Source organism: Dipodomys spectabilis, unplaced genomic scaffold, assembly GCF_019054845.1.
Source record: "Dipodomys spectabilis isolate Male_0828 unplaced genomic scaffold, ASM1905484v1 ptg000175l, whole genome shotgun sequence".
Classification (NCBI taxonomy): domain Eukaryota; kingdom Metazoa; phylum Chordata; class Mammalia; order Rodentia; family Heteromyidae; genus Dipodomys; species Dipodomys spectabilis.
Genome location: NW_024870852.1, coordinates 7,324,454 through 7,342,468, shown reverse-complemented (window position 1 = coordinate 7,342,468; position 18,015 = coordinate 7,324,454). Strand labels below are relative to the sequence as shown.

The following is an 18,015-nucleotide window of genomic DNA, read 5'->3' as shown; positions in this document are numbered from 1 at the left end:
CCACCAGCACATGGTACTTTCTGCTATTTTTGTGTGTGCGCCAATACTGGGGCTGGGACTCAGGTTTTTTGGTTTTTTTTGGTGGTTAACTGGAAATAAGAGTCACACAAACTTCCCTGCCTAGGCTGGTTTCAAACCTTGATCCTCAGATTTCAACCTGTTGAGTAGCTAGAATTACATGTGTGAGCCACTAGCATCCAGCAAGCTTTTTTGTGCATCTTTCTAACTAATCAGTTTAAGGTACTCTGGTTGCTGGTACTTTGGCTTGAACTCAGGGCCTGGGCACTGTCCATAAGCTTCTTTGGGTCAAAGCTAGCACTCTCCCACTTGAGCCACAGCTCCAGTTCTGGCTTTTTCTGTTTATGTGGTACTGAGGAATCAACCCCAGGGCTTCACGCATGCTAGGCAAGCACTCCAGCACTAAGCCACATTCTCAGCCCTCCCTAGCTTTTTCATTCAAGGTTGGTGCTATATTACTTGAGTGACAGCTCTACTTATTTTGTTTTGGGGGTGGGGTGAGGAAGGAATGATGGTAGTTAATTGAAGATATGAATCTCATAGCTTTTCCTGCTTGGATCCCCAGATCTCAGCTTCCTGAGTATTTAGGATTATAGGCATGAGCCATCAGTGCTCAGCAAATACACCCATTTTTTAAAATTAGTGCTGGTTATAAAAAATGATAGTATTGGGGGGGAGTGTAGTCGTGGAGATGGAAGGGCAGGGATGGTAGGGGAAAAACGAAGGTGGAGGCAACAACGCTTGATAAGAACTGTACTTATTACCTTGCTCATGTAATTGTAACCCCTCTGTACAATATTTTCACAATAAAAAACTTATTAATAAAAAAAGATAGTAAACAGTCTATTCTACCCTATTCTAAATGAGGGGTACAAAGTTAAAGGGACACATCATAGGGGTTTTATATACATTCATTTACATCCACTGAGAGACACTACTGAACTGTTTACGATAGTACCTATTTCATAGCTTTAGGTGTTTTTTTGTTTTTGTCAGTCATGAGCTCTTTCTGCTCAAGGCTAGTACTCTACCACTTTAAGCCACAGCTCCACTTCTAGTTTTCTGGTGGTTAATTGGAAAGTCTTATGGACTTTCCTGCACAGGATGGCTTTGAACGGTGATCCTCAGATTTCAGCCTCCTGAGTAGCTAGGATTACAGGTATGAACCACCAGTGCCCAGCTCATGGCTTTAGCTTCATTTGTTGTTTTCTTAATGCAAATTGTTCTCCTTACCCTGAATTTTTTTTTTTCAAAGTTCAGATGAACAATGTCGGAGAAGTTGGCAAACTACAGCTGGTGGGCAGATCCACATATTTTTTTGTAGATACACTCTTAAGACATTCACTTGTTAAAGCTCTGTCTAGGGCACTTATATGTTACAATGGTATCGCTAAATAGTTGCAGTAGAGACCAAATAGCACGCAAAGCCAAAACTATTAATCTCTAGCCCTCTGCAGAATTCTCTTTGATTCCTTTAAGCCATACCTCATCTTTTTTTTATGCTACAAAACAATAACAACAACAACAAAACACATTCTACACTGTTTCACTAAGACTTAGTCCCACAGAAAGATTATCTTTAGGAGAAACTTCAGATCCTAAACTATGAAGAAGGCCTCAGTTTTACCTCAAGTAAAGTTTTCTCATAGTAGAATAGGAAGAGGGAGTATCACTTTTTCAGGTTCTCTTCCTTTCCCAATAAGCACAAGATAACAATCTAGGAAAAAACTACTCTATTTCACTAAATTAAATTGTTTGTCTCCTTACTTCTGAAAGCAAATTTTCCAGAGACATAGGATCCATCTTGCTGTAAACATTCCACAGATTCAAACTCACATCTTGCAACTGGAATAAAGAACAAAAACATTGAAATAATTAAGTCAGTATCATTAAGACAATCAGAATTTTTTGATATTCAGAAATTACTCTAATTGGTGTGATAAGAATAGTAAATCAGAGATTTTTTTGACCCAGTCCTGGGACTTGAACTCGGGGCTTTGGCTTTCATTTGACTTTTTTGCTCAAGGCCAATATTCTTCCACTTGAGCCACACTTCCATTTCCAGCTTTTTTTTTCTTTTTTGGTCGGTCATGGGGCTTGCACTCTGGACCTAAGCACTTCTGAGCTCTTCAGCTCAAAGCTAGCGCTCTATCACTTGAGCCATAGCGCCACATGTGGTTTTCTGAATGACTTATTGTAGATAAGAGTCTCACGGACTTTCCTGCCCAGGCTGCCTTTGAACCATGGTTCTCAGATCTCAGCCTCCTGAGTAGCTAGGATTACAAGCATAAGCCACAAGTACCTGGCTTATTTCCAGCTTTTTGCTGGTTAACTGGAGATAAGTCTCACAGACTTTTTTTTGCCCTAGCTGCTCAGATCCTCAGATCCCAGCTTCCTGAGTAGTTAGGATTACAAGTATGAGCTACCAGCACCCAATATACTGTGGTTTTTATTTTTATTTTTTTGAGGAACTCAGGACCTCTTGCTTTCTCAGGTGGCACTCTGCCACCTTACCCATGCCTCCATGTCCCTAAGTGTTTCAAGTTTAATAGAACTTTCACATACTAAATACTTTCACATTCAAGAATATTTTCAGAACTTTTGGTACATTCTTTGATTATCTTCAATCATTGTTCACACATATATACATACATACACATGGTAGATAGATAGATAGATAAATGTATGTATACATAATATATATGTATATAATATACATGTATATGTATATAAGTATTCTATGGTTTTGTCTTTGTAATTTTAACTAAAATAATACATATCTATGGTTTAAAAAATCAAATACATATCTTTAAAGATATCAAATAGGAACAAATGCAGCAGACACTATGTTGAAAATGAACTATACAACTTGTATGTGAGGACAGGAAGGAAAAACTAGGAAACAATGAAGGAAAGGGTGACATTGTCTAAAAAGGAAATACAAGCCGGACGCTGGTGGCTCACACCTGTAATCCTTGCTATTCAGGAGGCTAAGATCTGAGGATCACAGTTCAAAGCCAACCCGGGCAGGAAAGTCTGTTAAACCACTAGAAAACTGGAAATGGCGCTGTGGCTCAAGTGGTAGAGTGCTGGCCTTGAGCTGAAGAGCACGGGGATAGCGCCCAAGCCCAGAGTTCAACCCCCATGACCGACCAAAAAAAAAAAAAAAACCAAATATATTTATTACCTGACTTATGTAACTGTAACCCCTCTGTACATCACCTTTAAAATAACAAAATTTTTAATTTAAAAATCAAATAGGAGGGCTGGGAAGGTGGCTCAGTGGTAGAGCACTTGCCTTGCATGCCTGAGGCCCTGGGTTCGATTCCTCAGCACCACATAAGCAAAAAAGAAAAAAGCCAGAAGTGGCACTGTGGCTCAAGTGGTAGAGCGCTAGTCTTGAGCTGAAGAGCTGAGGGACAGCGCCCAGGCCCAGAGTTCAGGCCCCATGACCGGACCCCCCCAAAAAAAAATCAAATAGGAAATTTAAAATAAAAAAATGTGACTTCCCTACTCCAAGCTCTAAACATCTTCTGTTATCTTCACTCCACAAAAGCAACTACTAAAAACTCTTTTTTTTGGTATACAGATAGATAAATGTAAATTTTTTTTTATTTTAGTACTGGAGTTTGAACTCAAGAGTCTTGCACTTGCTAGGCTAGTGCCTACCACTTGAGCCATGTCTCTAGTCCTGATTTTTGTTGGTTATTTTGGACTTTTCTGACCAGGTTGGTTTTTTTGTTTTTTAGTTTTTCGGGGGGTCCGGTCGTGGGGCCTGAACTCTGGGTCTGGGTGCTGTCCCTCAGCTCTTCAGCTCAAGGCTAGCGCTCTACTACTTGAGCCACAGCGCCACTTTCGGCTTTTTTCTTTTTCCTTATATGATGTTGAGAAATCAAACCCAGAGCCTCATGCATGCAAGGTAAGTGCTCTACCACTGAGCCACCTTCCCAGCCCCCCAGGTTGGTTTTGAACTATAATCGTCTCAGCCTCTTGAGTAGCCAGGATTACAGGCATAAGCCACTGTCACTCAGCTTTTTCTACTTCTTTTTAAACTTCATAATCTCTGGATACCAACCACAGAGAATTTTACATTTCGTGTGTGTGTGTGTGTGTGTGTGTGTGTGTGTGTGTGTACTGAGTCTTGAATTCAGGGCCTGGGCACCAACCACGGAGAATTTTACTGTGTGTGTGTGTGTGTGTGTGTGTGTGTGTGTGTACTGAGTCTTGAATTCAGGGCCTGGGCACCAACCACGGAGAATTTTACTGTGTGTGTGTGTGTGTGTGTGTGTGTGTGTGTGTGTGTGTACGTGGTGTGTGCGCATGTGTGCGTGCATGCACGTGTGTGTGTGTGTGTGTGTGTGTGTGTGTGTGTGTGTGTGTGTGTGTGTACTGGGTCTTGAATTCAGGGCCTGGGCATTGTTCTTGAGCTTTTGTGCTCAATAGTGCTCTATCACTTGAGCCACAGCTCCATTTCTGGCTTTTCGATGGTTAATTGGAAAAAAAGTTTCACAGTCTTTCCCGCTAAGGCTGGTTTTGAACCACAATCTTCAGATCTCAGCCTCCTGAATAGCTAGGGTTGTAGGCATAGCCACTGGTGTCCAACTTAAAATGCTGATATATATCCTTGCATCTAACAGATTGTGATCTTTTAATGTTCTGTTTAATGTTGTTTTGTTTTAGCTTGTTTTCTGAGGTAAGATGTCATTATGTAGCCCATGTTTACTTCCAACTCACTGCTATGATCTGAATACTAAATACTATACACAGGTTCATCTGTTAAATGCCTGGACCTGAGCTGGTGGTGCTACTTTGAGAGGTAGTGAAATCTTAGGAGGCAGGGCCTAGCTACAGAAGTAGGTCACTAAAGGTGTGCTTTTTGTTGTTGTTGTTGTTGTTGTTGGTTGTGGGGTTTGAACTCTGGGCTTGGGTGCTGTCCCTACGCTCTTCAGCTCAGGGTGAGCGCTCTACCACTTAAGCTACAGCACCATTTCTGGGTTTTTTGGTGGTTAATTGGAGATAAGAGTCTCACGGGCTTTCCTGCCCAGGATGGCTTTGAACCGAGATCCTCAGATCTCAGCCTCCTGAGGAGCTAGGATTACAGGAGTGGGCCACTGGCCCCCAGCAAGGGTGTGCTTTTCAAATTCGTACTTGGTTTCCAATCCCTTCCTCTCTCTGCTTCCCATGCTCCCACTGCCAAGATGTTCTGCCTCATCATAGGCCTGGAATCAATAGTCAAGGCCCATGGACTAAACCCATGAGCCAAAATACAGCTCCACTGAAGTGGTTTAAATCAGGTATTTCACCAGTGACAAAAAGTCTAACACACTTGTGAACACTTGTGATCACACATATGATCCCAATCTCTTGAGTGTTGGAATTAGAAATGTGTGTCAACATTCCTGGCTTACTGAATTTTTTTTCAAAAATCTTACTTCACATTTTAGTATGAAGATTTTGTTTGTCCATAAATAAGTAAAATAATTGCTTACTTTCATTAGCCAGATGGTTGCTATTAGGATCCTCCCTTAGGAAGCCAGTTGTTATAAATTTATCTTGCCAACTAATAGCTCTTTCTAGCAGCTCAAGGATAAGAAGGAAGTTGGGGGGCTGGGAAGGTGGCTCAGTAGTAGAGCGCTTGCCTTGCATGCTCGAGGCCCTGGGTTCGATTCCTCAGCACCACATAAGCAAAAAAAGAAAAAAGCCGGAAGTGGCACTGTGGCTCAAGTGGTAGAGCACTAGCCTTGAGCTGAAGAGCTGAGGGACAGCACCCAGGCCTAGAGTTCAGGCCCCACTACCGGATTCCCCCCCCCAAAAAAGAAGGAAGTTGGAAGAAAAACACAAGCTATAAAACTTCCCTCTACAGCTTCCAGGTAGAGAAAATTCTCCATATCTATGACCCAGTTTAGCTTAGTCTCAATGCCAAATAAAATTATGACCTAGCCTAGACGGGCTTTCTTTCTCCTGCTGACAACCTACCACCATCAGGGACAAAAGGCCCTCTAAGCCAGGCACCAGTGGCTCATACCTATAATCCTAGCTACTTAGGAGGTTGAGATCTGAGGACTGCAGTTTGAAGGCAGCCAGGGAAGGAAAGTCCCTGAGACACTTACCTTCAAACCACCAGAAAACAGGAAGTGGTATGGCTCAAAGTGCTAGTGCCCAGGCCCAGAGTTCAAGTCCCACAACTGACTAAATAAATAAATAAGGGACCTTCCATTGAATACGGCCGTTTAATTAAAAACAAAGTTTAAAATGTAAAGTTATAAGTATCTATAGCTCTCTTTTTGGCCATCATAGGTAGCCAGAGGGTCTGACGTAGGCAGTCATCAAGCCCTCAGAGTTCAGTAGAGAGGACACTAGCAGAGTAAACTGTTCCACATCTTAAATAACTGGGAAAGAGAGGGTAAAGAAGAGAGCTGAGACTTCAGGTGAGGAAAGGTGAAGTAGAGTCAAAATATCTGAAGAATAAAAACTAACAACTACATAGGAGCAGAATAAAAGAATTTCTTTCTCTTTTTTTCTTTTTTTTTTTTTGAGACAGTATGACTCTGTATGTACCTCAGGCTAGCATTCAAGTTGACATCCTCCTACCTCAGCCTTCCAAGTAGTGGGACTATAGGCATTTACCACTACACTGGCAGTGATATATGCCATTTCCTCCAAATAACCCACCTTACTGTGTAAAGATCAAAGTTGTTAGGGGGCAGGGACCTTTCTGAATGTGACATCATGGTATTTAGTACCTTAAGGCAGGAGTCAGACCGCCTGCCTCACTTGGGTTGTATTAACATTGGCTCTGAGACAAACCATCTGAACTTGGCCAAAGCCTACCGTCACTTACTTTGTGACTGGGAAGTTCATTCAATTTCTTTGAAAAAGAGACATATAAAATAGTACCTACCTCAGAGAGTTTTATAAAAATTAAACCAGCTGGGTACCAGTGGCTCACACTTAAAATCCTAGCTACTCAGGAGACTGAGATCTGAGGTTCATGGTTCAAAGCCAGCCCAGGCAGGAAAGTCCAGGAGGCTCTTACCTCCAATTAACCACCAGAAAAACCAGAAATGGCACTATGCCTCAAGTGGTAGAGTGCTCCCCTTGACCTAAACAGCTCAGGGACATTGCCCAGGCCTAGAGTTCAAGCCCCAAGACCGACAAAAAAAAATTAAACCAGTCACTTCATATAAAGTGCTCAGAGTAGTGTCTGTCATGTAAGTTGACATTCTACAAATGTCTAGTTCATACAATTAAAATACAATCATTATTAGCCAGGCACTGGTGGCTCACACCTGTAATCTTACCTACTCAGGAGGCTAAGATCTGAGGTTTGAAGCCAGCCTTGGCAGGAAAGTCTGCAAGAACTTTATATCCAATTAACCACCAGAAAACTGAAAGTGGAGCTGTGGCTCAAAGTGGTAGGGTGTTAGCCTTGAGTGAAAAAGCTCAGGGGCAGTGCCCAGCTGGTAAGTTCAAGCCCTTCCCCCCAAATAATTTATGTCTGGTAGTTTGTCTCCTTTCAAGCCCCTAAACTTCTGAATTAGAGAGTACTACTTCCCAAAGCCTTGCTGAGGTTCTGCTACTTGGTAGCAGTGGAAAAATTCTGTTGCTTTAGAGCAGGAAAAGTCAAGTCTAAGTGGTCCTGCCAAGCATATTTCCTAGGGATTCTGATATTTCTCAGGCTTGCTTCTAAGGTATAACAGGATGTGCCCATTTCTAACATGATAATTCTTTGCCTCCTTGGCTTCCTGTGCTGGATGGGGCAGGTCATGTCAGTGTGTATCCAATTGAGGCACATGGAGCCTGTGTCTGGCTGCTAACCTACTAGGCCTTTCCAGAGAGTCCTTTTCCTTAGATTCATTCATTAATTGACTTAACAAAGAGTCACTGGTCATCTGCTAAATTTAAGAACACTGAATTGGGGTTCGAAGCCAGCTCAGGCAAGAAAATCCATGAATCTTTTAACTCAAATTAATCACCAAAAAGCTGGAAGTAGAGCTGTGGCTCAAGTAGTATAGTGCTAGCTTTGAGCATAAAAGCTCATGTACAGTGTCCCAGCCAAGCTGGCACAAAAACAACTGTTTTGCATTTCAAATATCCTAATGTGCTCCATGTCCTTGGGAAGTAACAGTCAGGTTTTCAGAGGGATACAGTAATGTATGCTCACTTTGTGAGACCTTCATAATTAACAGCACTGGCAGACAAAAACCAAATACACTGCTTTTCATACATACCTCATATTTCATGGTAAAAAATCCATCCCCTCCAATGCCCTCAAGTGCAAAGGCCTGTACAATTGGCCATTTCTCCACCACAAACATATCAAATATCTGTAAGTGACCTAGAGGAATCAAATACAACAACACATATCAAATGCTATCCTGGACATAGCAGTCTTTAAACCTGATCTAACATGGTCAGATAGGCATCATTTCTCACCAGTTCACCAGGGCCTCATCTGGCAAAATACATTCAAAGGAAAAAAGGTTATACATTCAAACTAGAAATACTATATAAAATCCAAGGAAAACTCTAACCTAACCAAGTGACATAAATTCAGATTTCTCTACATTTTCATTTTGATTTCCTAATTAAGTAAAAAGTAAGTAAGTAAATAGTACTCTGTTACAACTGACTTGCATCATTTAGTGGGTGTAATTATTAACAGATCTGAAGTTGGCTTCTTTCCCTTAGGAAACATGGCCAACTTCCTCAAGGGAAAATTACCAAATCAAAAAGTTTCCTTTCTTGTAACAATAGCAAATACAGTTTTTTTTAATACAATACTAAGCCAGGCACTGCACAGTTTAAAGCCAGCCCATGCAGTAAAGTTCATGAGACTTTTATCTCCAATTAGTCACCAAAAACTGTAAGAGATGAGGCTCAGGTAGTACAGCATCAGCCTTGAGCAAAAAATCTAAGGGACAGTGCTGAGACTGGCTCTGAGATTCAGCCCCAGTACCAATTTTTTTTTTTTTTTTGTATTCCACATATCATTTTTTCTTTTTTGGCTGGTTATGGGGGCTTGAATTCTGGGCCTGGGCACTGTCTCTCAGTTCTTCAGCTCAAGGCTAGGGGGTCTACCCTTTGAGCCACAGCACCACTTCCGGTTTTCTGAGTGGTTTATTGGAGATAAGAGTTTCATGGACTTTCCTGCCTGGGCTGGCTTTGAACCATTATCCTCAGAGCTCAGCCTTCTGAGTAGCTAGGATTACAGGTGTGAGCCACTGGCGCCCGGCTCCACACATCGTTTTTTATTTTGGGTCCGGTCGTGGGCCTGAACTCTGAGCCTGGGCGCTGCCCCTCAGCTCTTCAGCTCAAGGCTAGCGCTCTACCACTTGAGCCACAGCACCACTTCTGGCTTGTTTTTTTGCTTATTGGTGCTGAGGAATCGAACCCAGGGCCTCAAGCATGCAAGGCAAGCGCTTTACCACTGAGCCACCTTCCCAGCCACACATCGTTTTTTAATCTGTCAGCATATCATTTTTTTAGCCACTCTGTCAGCATGTTTTTAAATGGCTATCTAAATTACTACTTTTTTTTAACCAAGAGGCCTCACATAAAAAAGAGATACAGAGGCAAGTATGTTGACAAATGCCTGTATATCAAGCATTCTGAAGGCAGAGGAATGAAGGTCTCAAGTTTGAGCCCACCCTGGGCTACATAGTGAGTCCCAGGATAACCTGGGCTATGTTTCAGGAAAAAAAAGTGATACAAACTAAATGTCAATTGTGCTAAATCCTTCATTAGATCTTCTTCTTGGCCACAGGTAGCTTGCTGTGTTGATGTGAAAATTTCATTTATGAATACAAGCTTGTATAGGAAAGTCCCCAAACTTCACTCTGCTTCATTCTTTGCCTTAGTAAAAATGAATCAAGGCATTTCCCGTCTGAATGCTTCCAAAGAAAGAAACAGAGGCATTCCATTTATACACTATCCAATAAAAACTCACTATAAGAGACTTACCTTGGGAGCTATAAGGAATGCCAATTTTACTACAGTCTCGAACCATGTCCACAAAGCTGGAAATTTTAAATTCTTCTGCAGCTTCCTCATCTTCATACTGAAGACAAATTAAAACAGACAGTAATGAGATGTTATACAAAGTTCTTTATTGTCCCTGTATTTTATCAGAGTTGACCTAAGTTATCTTTATAGAAGCAGCAAGAATCAGTCATTTGCTAGTCAGAAATACTTGTCAAACTCATATCACACACACACACAAAAAAACTTAAAATGGATCAAGAGACCTAAATGTAGAAGATAAAACTTGGAGCAGGGCACTGGTGGCTCATGTCTGTGTAATCCTAGCTACTCAGGAGGCTGAGATCTGAGGATCCCAGTTCAAAGCCAGCCCGTGAAAGTCCGTGAAAATCTTATCTCCAATAAACCACCAGAAAACCGGAAGTGGCACTGTAGCTCAAGTGGTAGAGCGCTAGCCTTGAGCTGAAGAGCTGAGGGACAGCATCCAGACCCCAGAGTTCAAGCCCCACAACAGACAAAAAAAAAAAAAGATAAAACTTGGCCAACACCCTTAAGCCCCTCATTCACATGGAAAAAAGAGTTTGTTTTTTTTTGGTCCAGTCGTGGGACCTGAACTCTGGGCCTGGGCCTGGGCGCTGTCTCTCAGCTCTTCAGCTCAAGGCTAGCGCTCTACCACTTGAGCTACAGAGCCACTTCCGGCTTTTTCCTTTTTGCTTATGTTGTGCTGAGGAATCGAACCCAGGGCCTCATGCATGCAAGGCAAGCGCTCTACCACTGAGCCACCTTCTCAGCCCGGAAAAAAGAGTTCTTGACCAATACTGGTGAACAATTTCTATGAAATCCCAAATCTCAAGGATTCCAAAATAAGAATATCACAAAATTAAAAAAAAAAAATCTCCAAGGGCAGTCCCTAGATACTACTAGCCTGGAGAGAGACTGGATTCAGGCTAGAATAGAATAAGTCAGGACAGTGGATTTATAAAGCTATTACTAGGCTCCAGTTTAAATAGGTAAAAAATTTATTTAAAAGTTAGCTTCATGGGGCTGGGAAGGTGGCTCAGTGGTAGAGCGCTTGCCTTGCATGCATGAGGACCTGGGTTCGATTCCTCAGCACCACATAAGCAAAAAGAAAAAAGCCAGAAGTGGCGCTGTGGCTCCAGTGGTACAGCGCTAGCCTTGAGCTGAAGAGCTGAGGAACAGCGCCCAGGCCCAGAGTTCAGGCCCCACTACCGTACCCCCCCCAAAAAAAAAGTTAGCTTCATATGAAATTCAAAACTTTCCACTTGAAACAAGGAGCTATTTTTATGTAATCACACTCTACAATTTGATTTTTAGGGGAACAGGGAGGGGTACCTCCTGTTCCATACCAACACTTTCCTTAAGTATGTGCCTATTTTCTTTTACACCTTACCTCATTTTCAGTCATGCAGTGGAAATGCAGATTTCTCCAATGTGCCACATAGGGTAACAGATAGCGATAGTTGACAGGGTTACAGTACAGATGGACACTATCTGATTTAATCAATATAATCACATCTGCAAGATAAAAAAAATCAAAATACAAGAGTATTATACAAAGGCTTTTTCCATTAAATGTTTCCTGCCAAAAAATTACTAAAACCATTAAGGGATGAGTATATATAGGCTCAGTGATAAAGTATTTACCTGTATATGTAAGACCCTGGGTTCATCCACACCATCATAAAAAGCAAAACAAAAACCAAAATAAAATATTAAAACCACTTCAAAAACAATGTAACAAAACCTTAAACTAAAACTATTTAGTCAGTTAATGTGCTTCAAAATGACTATAGAACTGTCAGGTAGTGACAGTACGGGTTTATTATATCCTGTACAGTGTTCACACCACTGCCTTCTTGATAAGGTCGGTACAAAATTAGTCAAATAGGCTTCATCTCCTGAAATAGTTGTGTTTTGCAAAGCCCATCACAGTCAAATCTGTAGTACTAAACTCAGTTGTGTACTTCAGTGCAGAGACAAATATTAGATAGAATCCATGGTTACGGGGGCAGGAAACAACACCAAGCAGGGTAGTGACTTTTCTTCCACGGACATCAGTGTTGAACTCTTGGCCACTGGCTCCAGATAACTGTGGGCCTAAACACTGTCAGTTTTTTGGAAGGGTTCCTATAGGGCAATGAACTCTGTACACAGGAAAAGCTGGGAGGAAGTAGAAATGGAATAAGCATCTATAAATATATCAGCACCTCACAGACTTAAGGAACAGCTATTAATATTGGTTGATCATGTAAATAACATAAATCCCAAGGGTACAAATAAACCCAGGTAAACAGAAGGAGCTTGGAATGTGGCAGGAACAGTAAAGTAGCCAGAATATTGAAAAAGAAAGCAGTCAGACTTCCAGAAGAAAATGAAGAAATAAGTTACTGGAGGTGAAAAAGTACACGGGGAAGGAGAGTATCTGATGCAGCAAGTTTAGCAATGCCAGCACAGCAGTGCAGTGTGAAAGACCACACTGTATGAAAACACACTAAATCCCAGTAAACATTAACCCCAGCTGACCACATGTCTGGGTGGCCTAAAACAAAGCTCCATGAAGATGGCCTTTTAAGCCATTCTGCTCTATACTTGGCTGGTCCAGAGTGTTCAGGAAACACACTAAGCACAGCTTTTCACTATGGACTCCTAGGGAAGTGCTAGAAGCAAATGACAGCAAAAGGCAGAAAAGGCTACCCTCTAAACCAATCTCTCAGGACTGTGCTTCCTCCTCTTCCCTTCCTCCAACAGTCTGGTCCTAAACCAGTTGTAGATTACCTACTGAAGAGTAAAAGTGTGATATCACTGAAAGACTGAGGGTTTCTAGTATCAAACTCTAAACTGTAACTCAAAAAATTAGAAGCCAGGGCTGGGAAGGTGGCTCACTGGTAGAGCGCTTGCCTTGCATACTCAAGGCCCTGGGTTCGATTCCTCAGGACCACATAAGAAAAAAGAAAAAAGCCGGAAGTGGCGCTGTGGCTCAAGTGGTAGAGCGCTAGCCTTGAGCTGAAGAGCTGAGGGACAGCACCCAGGCCCAGAGTTCAGGCCCCACGACCGGACCCCCCCCCAAAAAAAAAAAACAAAAAACAAATTAGAAGCCAATAACAGAACACAACAGCCTTAGGCTAAACCTAACTAAGCATTCTCAGGTTCTCAAGACTGATGTCACCATGATGAATATAAGTTTAACAGAATATAGAATCAGGTAAAAGAAGGAAGTACATAAGAATGAAGTGAAAATATAAGATATTTTTGTGTCTTTTTAATAAAAATCCCTAATGTTGGTCTCTTCCTTCCTCTATAGGAGCAAAATTTATCTGGTCATTTCAAGTTTCTAACTATTTGGATTTTAAAATAAGTTTATAATTTGGAGGGAAATGTTCATTTGCTAAACATCCTTTGAGCCAGGGGACAGTATAAATGTAAGTAAAAAAGCACCTTTGAGCTGGGCGCCAGTGGCTCACACCTATTACATAATCCTAGCTACTCAAGAAGCTGTGATCTAAGGATTGCGGTTCAAAGCCAGCCCAGGCAGGAAAGTCCATGAGACTCTTATCTCTAATAAACCACCAGAAAACCAGAAGTGGTGCTATGGCTCAAGTGGTAGAGCGCATACCTTGAGCTGAAGAGCTGAGGGACGGTGTCCAGGCCCAGAGTTCAAGTACCACAACTGACTCCGCCCACCCTACCTCCCCCCCCAAAAAAAAGCACCTTTGGAAATTTAAACTATTTCCTTAATATCAGTGCCCTAATTCCCTTAGTCACCTTGTTTTCAGGGAAATATGTGGCTGGAACAAGATACCAAGCTGCTTTCTAAATTAGCAGAGGCTATGCAATATACAGGGAAAAATTTTAAATCAAAATCTGAAACCAAATTTGAAAATTTTAAGTTAATGGAACAATTTCAGTCACCTTTTTCTGTACTTCCTGATAAAATGGAAAGCTTCAATTAATTCGTAAGGATAAACACTAAACTATTAAGGACACTACCAAAGAAGAATTTTCATATACACTACAATAGGTTTTGTAAAACTAGTTACTGATAGTTTGGGTCAGATTCTTTGTCACTGGATATGGTGGTGCCCCTCTAGAATCCCAGCACTAAAGATACTGAGGCAGGAAGATTGAGAGTTCAAGGCCAGCCTGGGGCTATACAATGAGAACATGTCTTAAAAAAAAAAACACAGATAATTTTGGGAGTGTACATTACGGGATGTTTAGCAACACCCCTAGTCTCTACCCATTAGATGCCACTAGCATCTGTGTCCAGCTATGGACATAAAAAAAAAATGTCTTTAGACATTGCCAAATGTCTCCTGGGGGACAAATCTATCCCCAGCTGAGAACTATTACACTCCAGAAAGCTCATTTCACATCAGATATTTGGTTTTGCCTCCCCCAGCTGCCTCACAAGAGGCTGTCTGTGTCTTGTCCAGTTTTATTTGTCTGTTCCTGTGTTTTCTAACCCATCTGGCAGACAAGTCATGATGTTAAGTATGTGATATCAGAGATAGCTCCTGGGCAACAGCCCACAGCAGCAGCAACACAGGCAGGGTGTCTCAGAGCCAAGGAAAGAAGAATGCAACAGAAAGCCTGCATTGTTGCCATAAACATCATCATGAATTAAAGTCACACAAAAACAATTCCTAAAGTCAGCAAGACAAAGGGCCTTTGTTTCTCAACTGAAGATCCATGTGAAGTCTTCCTTACAAGACAGCCTGCAGGCTCATCCTTGCCTCACAACTGACATTGCTTTCACTGGACACCAGTACATAATCTGAACCTGTATAAAAAACCAGTGAGCAATTAAAAGGAAAAAATAGTCCCTAGCCAAGGTTTTCTTCCTCAAAGCCAATTTACTAATTTACTCAGTTTAAAGTGTGTGTGTGTGTGTGTGTGTGTGTGTGTGTGTGTGTGTGTGTGTGTGTGTGTGTGTGTGATTTTACGTCCCTCCTCTAATCCTTAGATCTCAGTCTCATAAGTAGCTAGGATTACAGATGTGAGCCACGAGTACCTGGCCTCAGGAAATGTATTTTGAAAATTACTTCTTAGTAACTTCTTACCTAGCATTTGGACCATCAGAAAAGAAGAAATGCTTTTTTTTCACTATTAAAAAAATTTTGTAGCCAGGCACCGGTGGCTCATGCCTATAATCGTAGCTACTCAGGAGAAATGAGACTAGAAGATTATAAATTCAATGTCAGCCTTCAACAATAATAGTGAGACATACCCCCACACACACACTCAAAAAGCAATAAACAAGAATTTATTGGGGTTTTTGGAATATTTTAAATCTGATCATATTTTTCCATTAAAAGACCATGAAATAATGCTAATAGATCATGAAGTGTATTCTAATTGGTAAGGTACCTAGCAAGTGTAAAGTGCTAGTTCAAATTCTAGTACAGGGAACTGAAGGAAAACATGAAATAAGGATCTAAAGAAATAAATCATGCTGCATGCTGGTGGTTGGTGGTTTACACCTGTAATCCTAGCTACTCAGGAGGCTGAGATCTGAGGATTGCAATTGTAAGCTATCCTTGGCAGGAAAGTCTGTGAGGCTCTTATCTCCAATTAAACACCCCAAAAATTCAGAAGTAGAACTGTAGCTTACTGGAAAGCACTAGCCTTGAGCTCAAAAGTTCAGGGGCAGTGCTCAGCCTCTGAGTTCAAGGATCTTGATCAACACACACACACACACACACACACACACACACACACACACACACACACACACACACACACGAAAAAGACTACACACTTTTTTCAGTTTACCAGACTTACCATCTAAAACTTCTTCAGAAAATCCCGTTTTCTCAAAGTCACTGGTATTCTGATTATATAAACCAAACAGAAGATAATTTGCCAGCTCTCGGCAGCCTTCATTGTACCTGCTATCAATTCCTGCAAAGCAAAAAAAGGCTCTGATTAGCTGTCCTATACTATGGGGTACAATGAGCTCTAATAATTTGTCCTTATTCAGCAAAATTATGATACTCAAAGGCAGTGGCAGAGACTAGTTTTATGCTAGAAACTAAACTAAGCAACTCTCTTTGAAAGAAACAGGTCTCAATATCAGGTATTTTTACTTTGATCTCAAAACCTATTCAGGTGGGCTGATCAAATAGCAATTATTATTGAAGTTACTCCCTTCTATAATTCTTTTTTTTTTTTATTTTGGTCCGGTCGTGGGGCCTGAACTCTGGGCCTGGGCGCTGTCCCTCAGCTCTTCAGCTCAAGGTTAGCACTCTACCACTTGAGCCACAGCGCCACTTCCGGCTTTTTTCTTTTTGCTTATGTGGTGCTGAGGAATTGAACCCAGGGCCTCAGGCATGCAAGGCAAGCACTCTACCACTGAGCCACCCTCCCAGCCCCCTCGTTTCTATAATTCTTGAGAGCAAAAGGAACAAAAATTATGGTCTTACCTGGTTTGGTAAAAATCTTGCAATACTTTCAGTTACTCAGACTAAATAAATAAATAGTTACTAAATTTTGATCATTGTTACAGTGGCAACATAAAACTAAGTCACAGATTGGTGTGGTGGTGTACACATATATTGCAGAACTTGAGAGGCAGAAACAGAGGATTACTAGTTTGAGGCAAGCTTGGGCTACAGAGTGAGACCTTGTCTCAAAAAAGCAAAACAACAATAAAAACACACAAAAAAGAAAACAACTGAGTGGGATTGGAAACACTCATAACTCAACACATATCAGGAGGAAGGCCTCACACTAAACTGGATGCAGGGGTATGGTGATATATGTGCCTATAAATGGCCTTTTCAAAGCTTTCCATCTAGTATGTATGAGTCAGAGACAAAGAGAAAATTATACATTATTCACTAATTGCATTTCAATGCATCAAGAATACATACTACCTGTTTCTAGGTTTCTGTGGAGCTCTAATATGAGGGGTCTGGGTAAGACAGAAGTATCAAGAGTAGGAGGAAGCTGCCTATATGAAGCTAAGAGGAAGGAGGTGGGGCAAAAGGAGCTCCAAGAATAGTAAGAATCCCATGTCCCACTGATCTCTCTTAACCACATTTATTAAAATAGCAACCAATTTCAGGGGAATGAAAGCTAGATGAACATTAATCCACTGTTTATTTTGCAATGATACTATTATTTTTTCATGAAAGTGATAGGAATTTTTTTAAAGCAAAAATATGCTCTGTGAGACAATTTAAGGGCAAGCTGTACTAGTGTTACAGCAGGTAGTTTAGCATTCCCTCCTGCCTATATTGGGGAGATCAAGAAAGGTGGTGAGCCAGGTACTGGTGGCTCACTTCTATCTGTAATCGTAGCCTCTCAGGAAGCTGAGATCTGAGGACTGCATTTCCATGCCAGCCTGGACAGAAAAATCCATGAGACTCCTTTTTTTGGGGGGGGGGGGGGGAGTCCAGTAGTGGGGCTTGAACTCTGGGCCTGGGCGCTGTCCCTCAGCTCTTCAGCTCAAGGCTAGCGCTCTACCACTTGAGCCACAGCACCACTTCCGGCTATTTTTTTTTCTTTTTGCTTATATGGTACTCAGGAATCAAACCCAGGGCCTCATGCATACAAGGCAAGTGCTCTACTACTGAGCCACCTTCCCAGCCCCCCTGTGAGACTCTTATTTCCAATTAAATCACAGAAAAAGCTGGAAGTGGCACTATGGCTCACAAGGTAGAGTGCTAGCCTTGAGAAAAAGGAGCTCAGGACAGTGCCCAGGCCCAGATTTCAAGCCTCAAACTAGCCAAAAAAAGGCAAGTGATGTAACTGTAACCCCTCTGTACATCACCTTTATGATAATAAAATGTTTTTTAAACCTCTATAATTCAAAAATAAGACAGAAACAAACAAAAAGGCAGATGAAGCCAGGTGCCACTGGCTCATACCTGTAATCCTAGCTACTCAGGAGGCTGACATCTGAGGAATGCAGTTCAAAGCCAGTCCAGGCAGGAAAGTCTGTGACACACACACACACACACACACACACACACACACACACACACATACACA

The 18,015-nt window shown here is 41.6% G+C and overlaps 1 protein-coding gene across 4 annotated transcripts in view; it reads right to left on the bottom strand.

Annotated features, from left to right (window-relative positions):
• The window catches only part of Dnaaf9 (dynein axonemal assembly factor 9), a 126,471-nt gene that overhangs the window by 89,745 nt on the left and 18,711 nt on the right, over positions 1-18,015 (bottom strand). For all 4 annotated transcript variants that reach the window (XM_042694379.1, XM_042694381.1, XM_042694378.1 and 1 more), the window contains exons 3-7: positions 15,802-15,921; positions 11,411-11,535; positions 9,982-10,078; positions 8,250-8,356; positions 1,786-1,863 (exon numbers count right to left, since the gene is read on the bottom strand). In XM_042694379.1, coding sequence (XP_042550313.1) covers positions 1,786-1,863; positions 8,250-8,356; positions 9,982-10,078; positions 11,411-11,425 — 297 coding nt within the window. In that variant the 5' untranslated portion in view covers positions 11,426-11,535; positions 15,802-15,921. The remainder of the gene's footprint in view (positions 1-1,785; positions 1,864-8,249; positions 8,357-9,981; positions 10,079-11,410; positions 11,536-15,801; positions 15,922-18,015) is intronic.